Source organism: Buteo buteo, chromosome 1 (assembly GCF_964188355.1).
Source record: "Buteo buteo chromosome 1, bButBut1.hap1.1, whole genome shotgun sequence".
NCBI lineage: Eukaryota > Metazoa > Chordata > Aves > Accipitriformes > Accipitridae > Buteo > Buteo buteo.
In genome coordinates, this window is record NC_134171.1 from 27523395 (window position 1) to 27545499 (window position 22105).

At 39.1% G+C, this 22105-nt stretch overlaps 1 protein-coding gene across 1 annotated transcript in view; it reads left to right on the forward strand.

Annotated features, from left to right (window-relative positions):
• GRXCR1 (glutaredoxin and cysteine rich domain containing 1) overlaps positions 1–20742 on the forward strand; it is a 40716-nt gene extending 19974 nt beyond the window's left edge. Inside the window, exons 3-6 of the mRNA XM_075041300.1 lie at positions 865–869; positions 9444–9667; positions 17227–17292; positions 20563–20742. Of these exons, the coding sequence (XP_074897401.1) occupies positions 865–869; positions 9444–9667; positions 17227–17292; positions 20563–20742 (475 nt within the window). The remainder of the gene's footprint in view (positions 1–864; positions 870–9443; positions 9668–17226; positions 17293–20562) is intronic.
• Positions 20743–22105: the final 1363 nt, after the last annotated feature.

A 22105-nucleotide genomic window follows, 5' to 3' on the forward strand; every position in this document is an offset into this window, starting at 1 on the left:
TTTGTCTGGCTCTAATATTTTACCACTGTTTGCTTTGTGCTTCCTAACATTTCTTGGTGTCTTTATAAGGCTGATGAGAGGGGAGTAGGGTACTAGCAAATTGAATCACAGAGATCACTGCAACAATGAAGGGTTTTTAAAAAATGAAATAAAGTCAATTAAGTAAGAAATATACATGATTTGTTTCCTTCTACCATCACTGGATTATCTGAGAAAGATTTTTCAACTGCATTTTAAGGACAGTGTAACAGCATTTTGTCAATTAACACTGTAATTATATCTCACTTATAAGCAACATTTTAGGCAGTTACATTAATGCATACATAAACAGTATCTGATGAGGAGTGTATCATTTGAAGGTTTTTCACAACACACCAGGATTATGTTTGAGGGCTTTGCATGGAAATTGAAAAAGGGAAACCACATTTTGGCAATTTTGCGATATCTGTTGTTTCCAGGACAATATTTTGGCCATTATTACTCCTTGCTGTAAGAATTTCTTCTGTTATTATCCATGAATAGATACAATTGGCTGCTTCAAAAAAGGGGATATGAGAGATAATACTTTGGTGAGATGTGGTTTGATCCTCTAAATGCTTACATTTTATCAGCTGTAAAATACATTACGGTGCTGGCTATGCAGCATAAGATACTTCAGGGATCAAAAATACCCTACCATTCCTTTAAAGTTACTTTATTTCCTTTGAAAAGAAAAAGAAAGATGAGATCTACTAATTTGATAAGGACTGTAAGATGTAGAAGACAGAAACACTCAACTAGTGTAAACAGCTCAGCTATTACCTGTCTTAACCTATACCCATATGCCAGCCTACCACAAGTAGCTTCATTGATGTTACAGGACAGTCTAGGTACAACTTGTCTGGCTTCAGGCCTCTTCTGCTGAATACAGAAATAGTTCAAAGAACTGCAAGATGTGAAAGGGGATTGTTGGACACTCCTTTTTCAAACAGCTTCTGGTGCCTCATGTAAACTGCTGAGAACAAAACTATTTTCAGTATCTCTTCCTTCTTCTCTGTCAGTCTTCATGGGCAGTTTCCTTGTGCAACAAAGAAATCCTTCTCCTTTCTTACAAACCCATGTAACATTTGCAAGGGTCTTCCCAGAGATACTCTCATTTCTTTTCTCTGCAAAGAATTTCTTGGAGATATCAAATTGGTAAATATGAAGAGAGAGAAATAAGGAGTGAGCAAGCAAAAGAGAGAAACAAGCATTATATCACAGTCTTGTTTCTTCCTGGAAGAATTGCAGACCAGGTTAGAATTACTTACAGGATTATCTTTTGCTTCTGATTTTCAAAGGTTTCATTTATTCCTATCATATGCAGAATGGCATAAACGAACTAATAAAATACTGATAGCCCTTCCAGCGCTTGATAAATAAAATCCAATTCCTATCATATGCATAATGGCATAAATAAACTAATAAAATACTGATAGACCTTCCAATGCTTGATAAATAAAAGCCAATCAGGCATGGACGATAAGGATCTTCTTTCAACTGATTTGAACACTGTAATAAATTTTGCTCTGGCTGACTTCCACAGCATTGCTGCGCCTTGTTGAACAGGAGCTGCTTTTTTCCCCAGTGTCGGTGCCGCACCTGTAGCAGGCAGTTTGACTTTCAAAAGCCTACAGACGCAGAGGCATCAGGGTCTAGCAGAGACCATGAACCCTAGGGAGATAACCTGTTCTCTTATCTGAGCTCGGGTCACCTGAGAGCAGGCTGTAGCCTGCTTGTACGGGTGCATGCTGGATGAACCGTAATAAGGACACTCACCGTAATAAGGTGAGCTCAGTTGTAGTCTTTGTACCTTCTGAACCTGCCGATACCTGAAGCATTACAAAGAGCAGGGAGAGGCAGGGTCATGCCCTGTACTCCTTTGCTGTGGTATTGCAAGTATTTTTTCCGCTTTTAAATGAACACACTTTGACATCCCCTGAAGAGCGGTCTGTGCCAGAAGATATGTGGGGAAGCCTGCAGTGGCAGAAAAAAAGGTATGATGTTATATTGTATTATTTGAAGAACAGAAGGGGCAACAACACACATACAAATGGTGTCAGAGGATGGAAAACCCTCCTTTGTTTTTTTTAGTATTCAGTCAAGTGATTTTAGGATGAAAGGAACAGTATAAATGTCACATGCAATATTACTTTTACTTTTGTTATTTTCATCTGACATCCCCCAAACTGATATACAGCCTGAAAAGTACAAATGAATTAGAGACATAAATATACCAATGTTTTAGATATAATGATATAATGACATCCCATATCTGTATTACACTGCAGTGATGAACAATTTTGAGGATGCCAACCTTAAGAATGTAAAACCATGCTATTTTACAATCAGCAGTATGTGGCGGGTGTGTAGATAAGAGAGACAACAGTTGCCCAGGAGTTAGAAGATCAAAGAATTCAGGTTCTTGCTGGATCACAGCCCTTCTCTATAACTGTGACCAGCTCCTCAGAGTTACCTAGCCCTATGAAACTGAAACAGGGCAAAATGAGGTGTCTCATGCCCTGTGTTGGGACACTCAATCAGGCAGAGGAGCCTGCGCTCCTATACAGCTTGTGGAAATGGATATATCCCTAGGGCTGCTGTTTGTGGGGGAAGCGAGTGCCAGAATACAGGTAGACAAAAGACACACAAGTATTTGTGCTATTTTAAAAGCTGAGAAAAACAGTGACCTGACCACTTTCTTGGGGAAAGCAAAACTAGTATCTGTATTTGGGACTGTCCCAGACTCTCTGGCTACCTTGTTTAGGAGTGCAGCTCTTGATGTCCTCACTTGTAAGTTGGTATTGATAGTCCTTCCCAGCTTGCTGGTGGTTGTGAGTATGATAACTAGTGATATCATTCCACTGTCCCACAGGGTCACATACTCCAAATCCTACAGTTATAGTCCCTGTAATTACCAAAACTGGATAAGAAAAAGTGTAGCGGTTTTGAAGTGATGTATTTAAGAGAAGGTCAGTACATGCTTTGACTTGAGTATATCACTTGTACTGTTGCAGAAATTTAGTCTTTATTCTACTGAGCTTTACTAAAATGCACAGTTTTCTGAATTTAATAAAGTTCAAGTTCTGAATTTGCCCAAATATTGATATAGTGCCAGGTCCTTGAAGGCAGTGCAAACAGGACTACAGCCTTAATGTAATAAAACACTTAAGAGAGTGCTTAAATTTAAATTTAAGTATGCACTGTGCTTTGCTGTGTGAGAGCCCATGGAACTGCAATGAAGTGGAGGGGAATGTAATTTTGTACCAAGAGTGCACACTGCAGCTGGGGACCGCTTGCAATTCTTCCTGTATGTCTAAATAGATCTTACCTGCCAAAGAAAAACAGTTTACTTTGGTCGATGAGCTCTGTTTGTTGGAAGAGGTTGTCTGGCCAGTGAATAAATTCTTTCTGAAAAATACCATTAAATCGTTAATTTGAACCAGGCAACCAACAATGACAGTCAGAAGGGACTGGTTCACAACTCCATTAGCATTGTACTATGCTGTTGTGATGGCAAATATTGTAGTTTTCACTAGAACACAGACCTTCAATCTCCAGCCATCTCATTCAAAGAATGTTGCACATTTTCATCTAAACAGTGACATGATGAAAAGTATGCTTTTCATTAAATGCTATACATTTTGGAAAATATGTATGTTCTGATGAAGTGTCATGTAGAAAAAAATTGAAACATTTTGGTGATAGCTTTTTACTTTAAAATAATCTTTCAGAAAGTATTCATTAGTTTTAGTATACATTTTGAAAGCCTTTTAAAATTCAAAAGCTAGTAAAAGCTTTTTAATCTTGCAGAAATGAAATGTTTAAATTGATTTTTTTTTTCTGCAGCACTTCTTCAACAAGCAAGTCGTAGCTGTTTTCTTCCCTTCTGTTTCTGAGCTGAAAATAAAAACAAAAAGTCCAAAACAGATTGTGATCAGAAAATTAGTGTTAGACCATAATTCTTCTTGCCACTCAGTTACTGATACTAATTCAAGCTATAAGCTATGCAATACCAATTATGAAGTGAGCAGCTTAATTCAAAACTTCTAGATATGCAAGCATACTTAAAAATATATACATATTCACATATATGCATACATATATATATATTCATTTTCTCTTGCTCAACATTTTCTTTAGATCATGAATGCTGCATTTACTCACTGAAGCATCTCTGGTGCAGGGTTTGTAATGTGCTCTAGATTCCTGCCTCAGCTGACTTAGTGGACAGCAGATACTTCTGCCAGTCTGATAGTATCTAATTACAGAGCCGAGGGGTGCGTATTTCAGGAGAACACTCTGAGATGTTGAAAGATGATATTCTGAGACAGAGAAGGGCATATCAGCCATTGATTTAGGTCACAGAAGCAATTCACTACCGCATGAATAACATTAGTTGAATGTTATATCTGAACATAGTGAAAACCTTTAAAAATCTCATACGTGATAAAGGTTGGCATTAACATTTCAGCTTTTGCCAAAGTACCGTACCAGCCCATTAATCTTAGCAGAAAAATATTCTGCTTTTGCTAGAATACAGTTGCTCATATAATGCATATAATGCAAAGTATAGAGTGGGTTTGGTGAGGGTTTTTTTGTATTTGTTACTTGGTACTTTAAAGGAAGCAAGTGTAAATTTGTGGGTGACGCAATCATTGAAATAAATTATATATGGATATGAATGTAAATAGCTATTCTTTTCACGCCAGTGAGGTTAAACCACATGTTTATGCCTTCTGTCCAGAGAGAGGATTAAAAAAAATTAAAATCCCATGACTACATTTTTAGTATTGCTGTCACATTTTTCATTTGCAAACAAATAAAAATGAGGTTAATGTCATGAGTATTCCTCTTACTGCTGGGTTTGCCTGTTTATTTGCTTGCAGACATGGTCATATACAAAGGTTTTCAGAAAGAAAATGTTACCACTGTTTTACAAGCAATCACTTTGTGCTCCAAGGTGCAGCAGTGGTCCTCACACCACAAGTAGAAAAGCATTGCCTTGGACCCCTTCCTCTGCTCTGAATTTGGCCAGCTCTTAGCTGTGCTGCAAAAACATCCATGTTATGAGTTTTGGTCCAAAGATAAAGAGCCACTCAAAGTCAGCAAAGCAGACATAAAAAATGTCCTAAAAGATATTAAAGAAAATCTATAGCCTTGGGACAGCAATTCAAGGCAAATATGCTGAAGAAACAATCTAGTATTTTTATTCGGTAATCGTTTTATAAATTCCCCTCACAAATAAGTGTATGAGTGATATCTGCACAGACTGGGAGGACTGGTCAGGGCCAGGGTAGCTATGGAACCAGGAGAGAAACATGGACACTTTCTGCTGCTACTTCAGTTGCAGCTGGATCCAGAAGCCAGGGATAAGATACAGCAGGGAAGGTCTGAACCCAGAGACATCCATGGGAGTTTTATGGCATACATATTTAACTGGCTTTCAGAAGCACCATGGAAACTCCTGACTGTCATACTATATTTTCAGAGCTACTGAGAAGTATGTTGTTATTATTGTCATGGCAGCTATTATACAGAAAAGGTAAATTCTCAAACATATATTTTAGGAGTATGATTCCCAAATATTTCATATTTCTGCAGCTCCAGTAATATGCAAAGTCTAAAAAAAACCCACAAAAATATTGAAACAACCTGGAGATTCACATATTCTGTAAAACATTTGTCATTGTACACTTACACTGGCTACCAGGATTTCTTCTAAAAAAGTTCAGGATGTCATATTTCAGTCACCTTCTCTCTGTCTTTTCATTTACTTCGTTTTGTTTCACTGTCTGTCTCTTTTTTTGTCATATTTTTCATGTTTTTATCTCTACATTTAGTTTGTACTACTCTTCCTTTGTCAGTATCCTGACATTTTGGTTTTGGGGTTATTATCTATTTTTGGTTATTTCTGTCTTTTCAGCCCTTTTTCAGTGCCCTGCATTCCTCTGTTTTGTTGCTCATCTGCCTGCTCTATTAAGCCTTCTCTTTATCAGCAATTTCTTCCTCTGTCCTGTGTTCTCTCTTGATGCTAAACTCACATATTTAGCCTCATGGGATGACATCCGTCATGCTGTTTGCAGAAGACTTGCTCAGTTAATGATTACATTTAGCTGCAGCCATGTCAAATGGATGCCAGTGGGATGGCAGAGGGGTAGGTTTCCCCTGGCTGTACACCAAAGTGTAACTAACTCCTCATTTGCAAAAGCCTGAGCCATCTGGTAGAGAAGTCTGGGAAAAGACTGAGTCAGGCACAAAATAAGAAAGATCTTTTGTTTTTCTCATGTTCAACCATGAACAGGATTGAACTGGTGCAACAATTACTTTTTCTCTCTAGACTGAGAAAAAAAGGGCAGCTGTTCCTGACTCACTGGGAGTGGTGTCTGGGCCGTGAAGTGATGCAGGTCAGGCTACTGTTGTTGCTACCTGCTTGAAGCTCCCAAGCAAAATGCAAGTTCTTCAGGTTGATGCAGTAAAACAGATACTGCTTTTGGACCTTGGGGAGATGGTAGCACTGTGCTGTTAAACTAAGAGATGTAAATGATGTAAAGGATTGTTACCAAAGCAACTTTATTTCCCTCTGAAACCTTAAATCCCTTCCTTGGCAGTCTTTCTATGTGGACACTGTCTCTCAAGCACACTCTTGGCCCATGTGCATGGGGTTTTCTGAATCTGACACAAAAGTTGCCCCTCAGGTCATAAGATTTCCATAAGCTTCAGGTTTCAATGAGAATCCCACTCACAGGAAGTGCGAGAAATTGGTCAATGTAGGTTGCTCCAAATTGTTTGGTTTGTTAATCTACCCAACTTCCACAGCCTGAGTAAAGTTTTGTCATGCCCATTAACCAAAGAATTACCTTCTGTTTAACTTTAGCTAAAATTTTATGTGCATTTGTGAGTTATACGAGAAGATTCTAATTTGAAGTTTGTTATGTAAAATTGTAAGAGTTCATTTTCTAAAATGTCTTTCTATTCATTGGTTTACATTGCTTGTCATTTATTATGTTTTTTTGCCACAGTTCCAACCTGGGAAGGAAAAGCAGTTCAAACATTATTCTTCTGGTTTACTTCAAGAGCATATTCTAGTCACTGAATATTACAGGCTGTAGCCATTGAATGGGTAGCAAAATAAGAATTAGCACAGATTCTCATTAAGAAAAACCCTGTAAATCTCTCTGTCTTCACTCCTATTTTTAATAACCAGTGTGGTTCCAAGCAGGTGACAGGAAGGATTTTCCTGGTATGATGAAGTCCTGCCAAGGACAACTTCTGTGTGTGTTTGTAGCACAGAAAACAAGGTGTTTACTAAAATTTCCCTAAAGAATTATTTAGTCAATGCCCTTAATACTTCTTTGCAGGGCAAACAGGGGTATTTCTTCACTGCCACATTAGGAAAAAATGAAGGAATAAACATAAAAGTGACTCTGCGTACACACCTTCCACTTGATATCTTTCCAGATCACTTTACAACTTTCCATTTTTCCGTCTCTCCAGCTGCTTATTTGTATGCTGTAGGGACACCACAGCCCTGATGCTTCACTAGATAATGACTGTCTGTGTCTATACTGCCAGCCTCTGGTGTCTGGGAACAAACAGCATTAGAGATTAGAGCTATGAAGGAACAAGAATTTTCATCCTGTTGAATAGTTTTGCACTTCAAAATGTATTTTCACTCTAAAGACAAGGAAATAATGAGTATGTGAAATTGCCTTTTTAAGGAATATTTTAAGAACTCCTTTTGGTTACTTCTGAAAAGGATGAACTCCTCTTCCTTCCAGCAACCCATGTGCGGTTATTAAAATATTTGGCAGTGTTTATGTAGAGTACTTGTCTTTTAAGCAGAGGATGAGCTAATCCTCTCACTTGGAATGTGTGAACAATGTGCTGGAGAGGAGTCAATGCTGCAGTAGCAGTATAACAGATTTTCAACCTAGAAAACAGGCTGGAGAAAAGTAGCCACTATTTATAACATGTGTTCCTAAAATTGAATTTCTGACATCCATTCAAAGAGGAATAAATACTGACCTATCACAACATGTTTCCTTCCCACAATGGGAGATGGAAAATGGTTACATTACATATGTTTGCAATTACACTTCCAGTGATCTATAAGTGATCTGTAAAACGCAAGTGTTTTTCCCGAGAACCTTCACAGTACATTGAACCTTGTAAACACCTTTCTAAGCAGAATATGCTTTTTGCAATGACTTTTTTTTTGCATTTACGTAGTAAGATAAACCATGAGTTCATCATGTGGCAAAATCTGCAATGGCATCTGCCCAATTTTACAACTGTGTCTTTACAATTATTGCATGACATAGTCAAAAAATTATCTATTCACCCATCAAGGTTCATTTTCCATAGATTGCTACAGTGCATTACAGGCATCCTTGCTTTTTATTTTCTCACTTGTTTTTTTTACTCCTGGAATACTGCTGAAATAATTAAATATAATTTGCTGAATATAATGGATAGTTTGAAAAGTTTGGAAATGCCTTGCCACCTTTTTAAAAAAGCTAGGACTTCAGTTATTTATCTTTGTTTAGAGCAATGATTCTCAGGCTTTTTGAAAATGTACAACTCTCTCGGGCAAACTAATCCCTATAGTATTTACACTCCCTAATTGTTTTCACCCCAGAAAGGAAAGATGTGGCATAAACTTTTACGTACAAAGAAGTGGGGTAAAAAGTCAAATCTGAATTGTAGTATGAAACTTTTTACAGCCAAGGGAACTGCCTCCTCTAGCTGCAGTGGGCTTTGAATTGGACACTGAATACATACAAAATGTACGTTTTTATTGTTGGTTGGATGTTAGGGTAATATGACATGATTCCACCCTAAATGTTAGGGATACATCTATCACCCTCTATAGTCATAATCTAGTTCAGTGTGGAGAGACCTAAAGTATTCTAAGTTAATGTCGGTTCATCGATGTGATGAAGCTTAGCTTGGACTCCCATCCTTGCTTAAAGGAGGCTGTCAGCAACACCTGGGCTAGCAGGTTTAGACTTAGTCTGGGTACAACCACACTCCGTGTAAACATGAGTCACTGTTACAACAAATGAGACATCAACAAAACAGTGATGATTTATTCACATTTGGAAGTCCACCAGGATCTAAAATATATCTGTTTCTTGATAATGTTTAACTTGATTCAGCATCTCTAAAACCTTCCAGAAAAAGTGAAGTTGCACTTAGATCATCAGCTTAAATTGCCTTAAGTTGGTGCTTGCAAGAACTTAATTTCTCCCCTTCCATCTTTACATTTGAAAAAAGTAAAATGTTGGATTGTGTTTTCAAGGTAATATTTTTTTTCTCAAATAATAGTTTTAATGCAATTACTCAATACTTGGAAATTATTAACACCTTACTTAATTTAATGGGAACTAATTTTTTTTCTTTCCAGGCATCAACAGTGCCAGAGTTTGGCCGCATAGTAATTTATACTACTAGCCTTCGTGTGGTGAGAACCACTTTTGAAAGATGCGAACTGGTTAGAAAGATCTTTCAAAACCACAGAGTCAAATTTGAAGAAAAAAACATTGCTCTGAACAGCGATTATGGAAAAGAACTAGATGAAAGATGCAGGAGGGTCTGTGAAGTTCCCTCACTCCCTGTTGTGTTTATCGATGGCCATTATCTTGGGGTAAGTAAAGCATGAGCCTGTGTTTTATTCTGCAGTCTGGAAGAACAGATGACAATCTTGATGGATGAGAAGCGGGGTTTTTAGAAAATTGCTTGCAATGTTGGAATGATGGGAACAATCAAAGACAGATATCCCTTTGTGGTATGTGCTGCATAGATCCACACTGATAGGTTTGATCTGAAGATGCAAAAGATAACAAGGGAGAGGCTAGCAGGAGGGGAATAAGAGGCAGTAATACAATCTAAACTATCCCGCGTTTCTTAAAAAATAGCTTATATTTGTAGCTGAAACCATGAAAATCTAGAGAAATGGATTTTTTTTCCTCATGGGAACCTGTTTGTATGATTGACCCAGGAAGATGAATGCACATAGCATAAACCTGTCATTTAGTAATATCTGTGTTGAATATGAAACTAACAGCTTGGGGTATCAGACCTTAAACAGGCATTGAATTTTATATGATGTAGTTTGTACCAGGATCTGCAATCAACTGAACATTGTTTTAGGCACAGAATTGGTTAATACTTAATTTTAGAAAAGTCTATCTGTAAAAGAGAAAGAAAAACAGCCCAACTCTGCCCTGTCACAAGACACAATCTCCAAATGGAAAACTACAATCCAAATTTGTACTCTGGTACTCTGGGTCTAAAAGCTTGTTGATATTTGAAATCACCTTTTCATTAAGGCCAGCCTGTACTTTCCAAATGTATTTCTCAGAAACTGAAAAAATCAGAGTTTAAGAGAAAAAGGTTCTGGAAAGTGGCACAAAGAAAACAGTTTGAGAGCTCAGAGAAGGTATTTGTCTCAAGTGGTAAAGAGCTAGCAATTAGCACCAACAGTGAGACTGTGATTTGTGAAGGCAAACTATATTTAAGCACAGTGGGGTTATTGTGTTTGTATTGCTTAACACTTTCATTTTCACAAAAGTTTTAAGTAACAAAATCAAATGTAATCAACAATCAGGCATAACTGATACTGGGCCTGTAGAAACACTGGAATAGCCTTTCTCCCCATCCCCTTCCTAGCTCTCTGTGTGCCCTGCACGAGGCAGCCTTCCCCAAGCCCCATAACAAATGCATTTGCTGGCACAGGGCTCACCAGGCCACTACAGCAACTGCAAAATCGCCTGCGTGCAGAATATTAGCAGACAATGATTTTTACTTCATAGTAAAAATCAGCGTAGAAGATGCTTTTATCAAAAACTTGAGTCGGAGAGTTCTCCAGCCAGCCAGGAGCAGAAGTGCCTCATTCAAAAGCAACTTAAAATTCAACAGGATTCAGACTAAGTTTCGCTCACCTAATTATCATGTTAAAAGTAGTGAGTTATGACCGACTCCAAGAAAATCTCAGTCCGTGTGTGATCAATTTGTCAAAAGAATTCAGTTAAAATACTGAAATGGACTGAATAAATTATTTGCTCAGCTGTAGGTGAAGTCTGGTTGCAGTAATTTTGGTATGATGGATGGCCCATTAATTCACTGCTGCTTCATTTTTTGGAAGATCATGGGAAATGTGTCTTTTAACAGAGGAGCAACAGTGTAACAAGCAATACAATCTCATTAAAACTACTTAAGTATTGTCTGAGATACTTTGGGGAGGTATAGAAAAGAAGGCAAGTGAATTAGGAAGCTAGCTGTCTGCGGGAGAGGCAAATCTAGCTGTCCAACTACCTGCTGACAGGTAGTCAGCAGGTTTTACCTCCTGTAGGTAAAAAATGAAGATGGAATTTGATGTTCTGGTCTACAGACATTTATTACAGCATGGCAACTGCATTCACATTGTTTAACACAAGAAAACAGAAAGTATTGATCTGCTAAAAAGCAGAAAAAAATCAGACTTGGGGGATGTTTTCTTGCTTCTTTTTTCTTTTTTTAATTGAATTGATGAGGCACCATGTGGTTAAATGGAACAGACTTTAGCTCCAGGAGAGGATTAAAGTTATTCCACGTAAGAGCGATATTATTTGTGGACAATCTGCTTTGCAGACGCCTGCTCTGCTCACGGGGAGCATCGCGGCTGGCCAGGACTGGGGCAGCCCTTTGCTCCGCCAAAGTGGGTGCCCCTCACCTGCACTCACAGGCAAAGTTTCTGCCTTCCACTGCTCTCCACTGAAAACCATCATCTTGGGGGGCACTGCTGCTCGCTACAGAATCACTCTCGACTGTGCTTTAGTTGAAAGGAGAGCCCCAGGGCGAACCTGTCACTTGCGCTGGCAAGGGACCTGTGTCCACACACTCTCTTTGGTAAATGGGGCAAACCCTATTATTTTATGGCAGTTTTTATTCTTCTGTCTTAATATGGCTTCATAAGAGGGGTTGGCATTCGCTGATTTACAAAGAGAAATAAGGAGGGGGGCACTTTGTATATTGAGAAGGTCTGGCAATGAAGTGTTCACCCCCCAGCCTGGTGGATGTGGCACCTCAAGAAGACAATGCATCCGTGACTCCAAAGGCAGTAAGTTGGCTGGAACCTGTGCTGGGCTTATGTCTCATTAAAATGCGATCGAGAACTAATTACAGAATTTGGTCTTGTTGGTAACAGTGGACATTTCTATAATGCCTTTTATGATAATTATCTTCTGATATGCAAATGCAACATAGAAATTCAGAAGCCTGGTGTGTCAGTAAATTAATCATGCAATATTTTTTTTCTCACTCTTTTTCTGTCTCTCTTCTTCTTAAATTTTGAATATTTATTTCCTGGCAAATCCCTCCGTGAAGGAGATTGCATGTAGCAATACAAAGGAGAATCTATATAGAGCCATGCACCTTTCAATGAGTCATAAGGAGGAAAAAACCCAACAACTCTTAATTAAAATGTGAACAGTTTTGAAAGGGGACAAGATTCGTTTTAATGAGATAAATGTAACAAAAGCACCAGAACACAGCATATGTGCATCTGATAAAGTATACGGTATCCAAGCTGTTCAGAAGCACGGACAAGGTTGTTAGAGCACTGCAGGCTGTGTGGATAAATCTTCACAGCGCTGTGGAATTTATCATTGCCTGCACAGGGGGAATGACACAAACCCGCGACTTGGGCAGAAGCAATAGAAAAATCGTATTTAGCCCCTGTCAAGCAAAGTCCTGTGTGCTGCAGTGCAGCAGGTTTTTTAATCTTCTCATTTTTTCACGATTGAATCATTGTATTCCTTGACACACACTGTCTAAATATCAGTCTGTCAGGAAATTGCAGGTTCTTTCTGCAGCATGCTCTTTACCAGCTGATCTAATCCCTCTTTTTCACCTGAGGCTGCCTCCATCTGAAATGGAACTATGCCATCTGCTGGGACACCAAAGCAGAATAAAAAATGACTTCCAAAAAACAGAAAGCAACACAGAAGAAAAATTGGAGCATTCATTTACGCTTTTACAAAGGCACTCAGGGCCGTTAGGGGTTTATGTTATGCAAAGACCCACTCTGCTGGAAAAGGGATGCACATAAAAAAAGGCAAATAGAGTCATCCTTAGTAAACATGTTAGCTCGCTACATAATAGTTTTAAAATACATTTATTTTATTTTTCACTTTAAATACGTGATTGAATTCCAGTATTGACTTGCCATACAAACCTACCTGAATCTTTTTCAAAGATGTGAATTTAATATTTTTTTTCCTGAAGAAATTGTTTCCTGTTTAGCTTTCCCAGTTGTAATGAATCCACAACAGCGTGAGATTTAAAGTAAAATTTTTTTATTTGACTAATTGGTTATGATTATTTCCCAAGAATGTTGAGGCTATTTTTGTAACTGACTTCTAGAAAATACCTGTGTAACATTTTCTTTTTGTTACACAAGAATTAACAGTTGCTTCTTTCTTGTGGCCATATATGATTAGTAGCTCTCAATTGGCTCCATGTTTTGTCAGAGTAAACACATTCTCCTGGCATTCACTTGATGGGGTGGATATGAATGGCTCTGTGGCGGTAAAACTATGATGCAATTATTGCATCAAGTCACCTGGCATTTTACCACTTGTTTCCTCCATTTTGCAGTTTATAATATGCGGAACAGCAGGGTTCAATTAATCTGATAGCTCTTTAGACGTCAACCTTTCAGTTCTTTGCATATCAAATCCAGCATTTCTGGTGCTGGTACTATACTGCAGTGTCAATTTTCTCAGTTTATGGGCAGATTTCCAGGCATTTAATCATACCCCATGCTTGTCTGCTGCCAGGCGGCACCTCACTGTCAGAGGTGTCGTGTTGTAGGCTGAAGAGCGTGTGAGCTCTGGCCAAAGACAGGGGTAAATACAGCCTGTCTCCTTGGTAAGCCACAGTGAAAAAACATGGCAGGTCCAGTAACAGTGGGGCTTGTGATTGCATTCTGCTGCCTTAGCAAGAGGCCTCACCTATATTCTCAGCAAAATCAGTTTTTAAGGAAATAAGGGATGCAATTTATCTGGACAGCAAATGTGTTCACAAGCGAGATGTTGCAGTGCCATGCTAATTTTTCTCTGTACACAAGGAAGGATGTGGAAGAGAGGCTGCTTCCCAAAATCAGCAGGTATTGTAGTACAGCCAACTGCAGAGCCATATATCTATGTATATTCCTTTATGAATAATTACAGTGTGAAAATGGTAATGGGTTACATCCAAGATAGGCGACCAATAGATGGGTTTAGTGACAGGACAGAGCTGGGCCAGTAGGAAACAGTGGACCTTGGATTTGTCCTAGTTCTGCAGTTAGTGAGACAATACCTGAAATACAGTGTTAATTTCTGGATGTTCTCAAGAGAAAATTGGGAAAATATTCTGAAGAATGAACATGGTCTAGAAAACCCGTTGAGTGATTTAGCCAAGTCTGTGGCATTTCCTTGCCAAAAGAAGGGCAAAGACCTGACCGCAGCCCCTGGGCTCTTCCACCACAGTAGAGAGCTATTGAAGTCAGTAGATGAAGGATTCGCAGGCTGGTGCTTTGAAATTTAACTGGTGAAAAAGCCTGAAAACTCCCTTCTCCCAGCTGCTTCTTGAAACGTTATGGCCACTGTCCCTTGTGCTCCTTATGTGAGTCTTAGGAAGGACAGACTAATGTTTCACATCCCTTTGTGGGTAATTGTGAACTGAGCACAATCTAGGAAGAAAAAGAAAGGCATCACTTTCTGGTCAGAAAGCAGCTACTGGACTTATTTAACAGCTGCTTTAATTACTCTATTAATTAGAGACTCTGCGTGTTAAGATTCACAGATCCAAAGGGAAGTTTAACCTCTGCAAAGTATCTTTTAGTCAAATTTCACTTGAGGCAACCGTTAATCAGAAAAGACATGCCGAAACACTTAAAAACGTTGATAGCCATTTGGACGTTTGGTTTTTAATTTTAAAACCGTAGTAATGAGGCTTTCCACTTTGAAAGCAACACAGCTGGCCGACTGAATGTCATCTGAAATATAAATCCTTTAAAATATGAATCTATAATGGGAAACCTGTCAGACTTTTAATTATGCTGCTGTAAAAGCCAGTCAGCATTATCGTACAGCATCACTGTAACACGGACCAGAAGTCACAGGAAAGCTTTTGCCAACTGTTGTCGCAGAGAAGAGATCCTTTCCTAAATGGGGGCAAATTGGGGCTTGTCTAGCGTAGGGAATTTGCAGTGCTGCAATTACATCAATAAAGCTGCAAATCCTTAACGTCTCTGCATCAGACGGGCAGCGCAAGCTTTGTCTTAAGCCACTGCGGTGTATTCAGGCCCAGAGCTAATACTCCATGGGCCGCCTTGGCAAACCCTCGCTTTGTTGTGCCAATCACTCCTATTGCCCGTTCTGCGTGAAAGCAGAGAAAGATGAGAGGACGTGTGTGAAAGGGGCTGACAGGCTGCTAAGAGCTGCTCTGCTGGGGACACAGAGAGCCTAACACGTATGTTCAAGCTGGTTCACTCTGTGCCCATGGTCTAGAACAGATTTCAATAGAAGAGTCAGCACAAGTAAGGCTAGCTAATCTGAGTCTCCTGTCATCCTCTGTGACTAATTAATCACAACTAATTACCTTGTAGGTACTTTTAAAAAAAAATAAAATAAAAAAATCTCTCTGAAAGTGTAGCACTGTAAGAGTAGCATTCACTGAAAAAGTGGCACTCACATCCATTAAAATATTAATATTTTGCTTTTTAACTGAAATGAAAATCATCAAACACAGTCAGAAGTCCTTCTTTTTTTGTACAAAGCCAGAGCAAAAAGACTTTCTACAAAGAAACTAACCTTAGTAAGGTGTCACACAAAATCCTTTGCAATGTTTTGGTGGCCCTTAGTTGGCTTTTGAGCTACACACTTGTAGCCTCTGCAGTCCCCAGCAAGGCACTGTGAATGGTTGGACACTAACACGTACATTAGTGACCGGTATGTGTTCCCTGTGCTCCCCAGCAGCCTTTCCTGTACCTCCCAGCAACAAGGAGAGCGATGCTGGTGGGGAGCTGGGGCTGAGAGCCCCTTCAGCTGACCGTGGGCAGCTCAAAGTAATGGCACACCCGAGCCATGTGCTGGCATCCCACCGCACCTCAGCCCTGTGCCCCCAATCTACCACGCCTCAGCCCTGTACCAGCATCCCACCGCACCTCAGCCATCTGCTGGCATCCCACCACACCTCCCAGCTCATGCCAGAAGAAAATCCAAAGATGAAATGTAACAGTCCGGGCATGCAGGGACTAGCAAACTGGGGCAGCGTGATGGCGTGAACCCATCACCTGGTGTAGATGTGGCCAGTCGCCCTTAGCAGTGGGTAAGGGCTGTGCAGTTCCCTCCGTCTGTGCCTCGGTTTCCTCATGGTTTATTGGTTTCTTGTGGTCCACTGATTAAAAGTGTCTGTAAGTATTTGGTAATATTTAGTATTCAGTGAATTTGGTTACATAAGTGAAGTGTAAGCATTCAAACGTGGCCCTCTAATTAGAAGAAAGAGGAAAAAAAGTTTTACATCATCTTTGACACTTTAATTTTGTCTGCAATAATCTCTTAGCATTTATTTTCAGGAGGAAAAAAGAAAAAACACTTCAGCGCTGCCTTGGTTCAGATCACAGAACCCCTCAGAGGCCTAATGTACTCAGACTAAATTATTATTATTCATTGTTGTGTCTGACTTTAATGTTGTTACAGTATTTTCATTACCCTTTTTCTCCTTGTGTTATACATTAGGCATATTATGTCTTAATTCAACGCTCAACTGCCAGAATATTTGAAATACAATTTCCTCCTCTCATTTTGCTGCATTCTCTGATGTGTTGTATATTTATATAATTGTAATTTTTGACACCCTAACTAGACATATTTTTTATTCTGTCAGGAAACATACCCTGTAAAATAAAGGGAACACAATCAGAATTTCCAAGCTGTGTCACCTTTTACAAAAAGGCAATGTGATACGACACCTGGTAAAAAACTTCAGGTACTACTATCAGAACTGTGATTAGATTCTCCTCTCCCAGCTTTCCTAAGGTTGACCTAATTACAAAATACCTAATGTGAGTCAAATTTGTCCTCAGCCTGTTTAGATTTTCAAGACCAAATCTTCTAATAATCTGTGTTTTTTTCACGCCAAACTGGCTGACCTTTTTCTTCTTCTTCTTCCTAATAGGGTGCTGAGAAAATTTTACTAATGAATGAATCTGGGGAATTGCAGGATCTCTTAACCAAAATTGAGGTAATGGTATTTCTGCAGATAAATATAAGGAACGTACATTGCATATTTGCAATTGAGTAGTGGGTTTTTTTTCCAGTTCCTTTTCTTCTGTTGTAAACTGATGATCCCAAACGCTTTTTTTGTTTTTCTCTTCGGATGAATCATATCTAGTATCAGAGCCCATTAAGTCTGAGAGACTGTGAATGGCTATAACATCAAACCAAAAGGTCCATCTCTGTTTTCGCTTGATTTTGCCACAGCAGGAAAGACAAGTCATTTTCCCTTTCCCATAACTTTTGACATCGTCTTTGGTATTTAACCTTCACCATGCCCTGGGGGAGTCAGGCCTCTTGCATGGAAGCTGCACCGCGTCCCTGTGTACTGCAGTGAACACACTGGGAACCTACACATCTGCATTCTGGCTAGACCTAAAGCTGGATTTCTACAAAATCTGGACAAATGCTGGAAGTTTCCAATTACACCAATTTGCACAAATTTCAAACTACAGGTTATCATGCCTTTCTCCAGCTCTCAGTTTGCCTTGTCCATCAAAGTTCTGTGGTGCAAGTTTGCCTTTTATTGCGAACAGTGGATGCACGCTCCCTGAGGACACTTGAAATGTGGGTCTGCTCCCACAGCTTTGCTGTAAGCTGAGATCTCTGCTGGGCATCACTTCTCTGCTGGTCTTGTGCTATTGGCTGCTCAAGGCATTTTCTGTTTTCCTTTGGATAGCCTGCAACAAAGGACATTTTGGGGAGACCTGTGTCATAATGTCTGGGTTACGTGGATAGCTGTGTCCTTAGAAAAGGAGTGTATTGCTATTAATTATCTTGTTAGTTAGAAATTACCCCTAACCAAATTAAGAAAACACATAAACTTCAGAAGTATGTAACATCAACATTAAAAATAGATAATGAGGATATGATATTTGTAAAAGACACTGATGAAAGAGCAGAAGAAAGCTACATCTAGTTGATTTAACCCCAAGGTTTTTCTTTCCCTGCATTTAGTCAGACTACAGCATATGCTTTCCTAACATGCTCTCAGCAACTCTTTGTATACTATACATCTTTGAGTTTATCACAAAACGAGTATCTCTTTTTGTGAAGCATGTTGGTTTCTTATAGCTAGTGTCCTTCTTGAACTCCTCCAAAAGTTCCAGTCAGGCTGAGCCCGAGGGTTGTTCACCTCTATCTTATTCAGGAGGTAGATTCAACACTACCAGTAAATCATGAACTGCCTTGTCCTTTTGCAGTGCAGGTCATGCCTTCTGCATTTGTCTGGCCTGTTCCTTAACTCAGCAAAACTTTCCTTGCCTTGTGACTCAGTGTATGTATTTCTGTATAAAATGTTTGCCGTATTGAACCACATTGAATAGCTAACCATAAACTATCAAACAAAAGCGTACATATGATTAAAGCATGCAACATTTTTGCTGTCTGACTAGAAAGGTTAGCTAATACACGCCCTTAACATTTTTCATTACTTTGGAATGAAATGTCCCCAGATCCTGCTTGTGGGGGTCCTATAATGTTATTCCCTAGCTCAATGTGTGTCCTAATCTTGGGACAGAAAGTACATCTATAAGACAAACAGTGCCAGACTACAGCAGACTGATAACTGCTTACTGAATACAATCACTGCTTTGCTGCCTTTTGGTGGTTTGTTTGTTGGTTTTTTTTTTATTATTTTCTTTTTTTTTTTTCCAAAAATGGATTTGCTACAATTGCAAGGGGCAGTCAGGTTTCTTCATCACTGAAGATGCAGAAAATGGTTACACAAACTGTCATCTGTTCGAGAAGGAAATGGCCATTGTTCAAGGAACTGAGCTAAAGCAATTTTGCATTTGTTTTTTGTTAGTTATCTTAACTACATGGAAAGACAGTTATTTACAAGTCTACCAAGCGATAATGAATGTAAAGATTAAAAATACTATTCTTTTAAAATTTTGAGATTATTTGCAATAATGTTCAATGAAGTAAACTGCCATTGTAAATTATGAAAGATGTAGCTAGTCCCAAGATAAAAAGAATGCTAATTTTGCATTAAATATTTCCAAATATTGTCCCTGGAGAGGTTAATAGTAATAGGAGTTGTTTGCCAAGTGAAGAAGAGTGGCAAGCTTATGAGCTACAGGACAAAAAGAAAAAGTGCCTTTGTTGCATTTTCATCTGAGTTGTCAATAGATGAATGCTATTATTAATGGTTTTGCAGAAACGTCTTCAGTTTTCTCGACGAAGCTACAAGAACGACTACGTTATCTGTACATATTTTAGTACACTCTGGTAATAATTTATGACTAATTTTTTAGCGGCGTATAACTCCGCAGACTAACACTAGCAGGAATTGTACGGATTTTTGTTCTTCCTTTGTAAATAAATCTGTAAAGTCTTTACTCAACAGTGAGATGTTAAAGCCACATATCTGTGCTGTGGTAAGTACCCAACATGGTGTACCTTTTATTTCTCTGATATAGAAGTTTAAGGCAATCATTCAACAAACTAGCAACATTTTCATCAAGTGAAACTTAAAAATGTCTTTGAAATCTCTTCTTGTGTTCTCCATTGTCTTTAATTCAATACAAAATAGAGTAAAATTATTGTTTTACTCAGGAATTAGGACAATTCAGATAGCCCAAACCTTGCTTGCAGCAATTTTCTTCAGGTATAACCATTGAATATTGATGATCTTTCTTCTTCACACTTAAAGCTTCAGCATTCTACATCCATAAATTTGAATACACCACTTATTTCCTCAAGCAATACTTGTCAGAAGCTATGAATTGCTTTTTGATATGATCAACTCTAACTGTAATAGGAACAATATGTTCAACACGAGCATGCAAATGCTAAAAGTCATAATAACTTAACATACAGGATAGGAAATATAGCGTTAACATAAACTGCCTGGAGTTTAGATTCAATCAATTGCAATACCTTCTAGAATTGATCTAGACCTAAACTACATCAGAGTAATGTGTGCAAGCTATCCTTTAGGTAGCTATTTTGACAAGTATAAACACAGGCTACTAAGGTATAGTATGTATGTATATATGTATGTGACTGATGAATCTGCCGTGAGCCTCTGACCATTGCATGTGGATCTGACCAAAGGAAAAGGCAGATGTACTGCCTTTGTAAATGGGGTATACCTTGGGATAGGGTGCTGGGTATTGCTCAAGATGGGAACCAGAATGTGTATTCTCAGCTGTCCTGGAGCCCTCCTTGTCCTAGAGCTTATGGCGGTTGGTGAGGTAACATTTTTGTCTTTCTCTCATTCTTCTTTGAGCAGAGAGTCCAGCATCCCCACGAGTGCCCCTCTTGTGGGGGCTTTGGTTTCCTGCCGTGCTCAGCGTGCCATGGGAGCAAGATGTCTGTGTTTCGGAACTGCTTTACGGACTCATTCAAAGCCCTCAAGTGTACTGCTTGCAATGAGAACGGGCTACAGCGCTGCAGGAGCTGTGCAGGCTAAGAATGGCATCTCCACATGTACAAAACTGATTTTATGGTACTGCACCAGTTTGTAATATGATTTTTTAAAATTAATCCGTTTATCCAATTCAGTCAATAAAAATCCATTTGTAGTATACTTCTGCTGGTTTGATCATTTGAGCTGTTTAAACTTAGGTCGCTGACCATATCATGAACTCTGAAATATATTTTTCTACTTTCTTTATAGAGAGATTTGTAGTCTGCAAATCTTGTATCATCAGTCCTTTGGATGTGAAGTCTTCCCTTTTTCTATAGGGGATCATCAGCAATAGTAGGTGTTTCCGAATCATGCCCTCAAGATTACAGCAAAACGAAACTTAACCTTCAGATTATTGAGTAGCTGCTGCTTTCAAGATCAGTGAGAATAAAGATTTTGTGATGTGGACTAGCCCAAGACCATTCCACTTAGCACTTCCCTGAAAAGTCACTATGGCTGAATTCTGGCCTGAATTCTAAGTGGCAACAGAAGAACAGAAACATTTCTTAAAGGTCTCATGAATCTGCTTTCTCTTTTAGTACTGCTTTGCATTTGGTACTAAATTAATGTTGTTAGACAAAGTAACATAAACATTTAACAGAGTAGATGTTGATAACTATTGTCGGACTATCTCAGAGCTTTATGATGCTACATATCACAGCAGAACTTATAGTGATCAAGTGAGAACACCAGATAGCTTTATAAATTGCATATAAAGTAATCGAGGATGAGATTTGTGCTTTTTCAGCTTAGTAAGTGTTGTGGTTTGACAACTAGCCTGGCGCGAGTGTTTTAGGGTATCTGCTCTCTCCAGAAGGGCCACTGGTCTATGCCCAGACAACTCCAGCACTGTATATAGCTTTGTCATTTTTGGTGGGTTTCTCCAAGACAAGCACAAGAAAATTACCTAGTAATTAGTCTGAATGGTCTGTGGGCTCTCCACTTTGAATATATTCCAGTTTGGAAGTGCATTAGTATTGATGCACTTCCACAGAGTATTTTTAACAGGGTACTTTAGTGCACCACCACCTTCTGCTTACGTTGACATTGCACATCTGCTCCTGCTGTCAGTCTGTACTGGCACAAGCAATACAGAGGTTTAGCAGCTCGTTGAAATTGGTGTTGGCTAGAAAATGCTTCCACAGTAGGCATTTCATCCTGCCCAAACTGCTTTAACAAATGTTAAGCCATGTCACTTTTTGCCCTTTGCCTCATTCCTTGTAAAGCCGTGCTGACTGGGGTTAGGTAAGGGCGGTTGGCTTTACTAGACACTGCTTACTCTGGTGGGGGACGCCATTCCTCTTCCCTCTTCCCTGTACAACCTTCCTTTATTTGTCTGTGATGAAAAACTCAGCTTTCCTTTCAG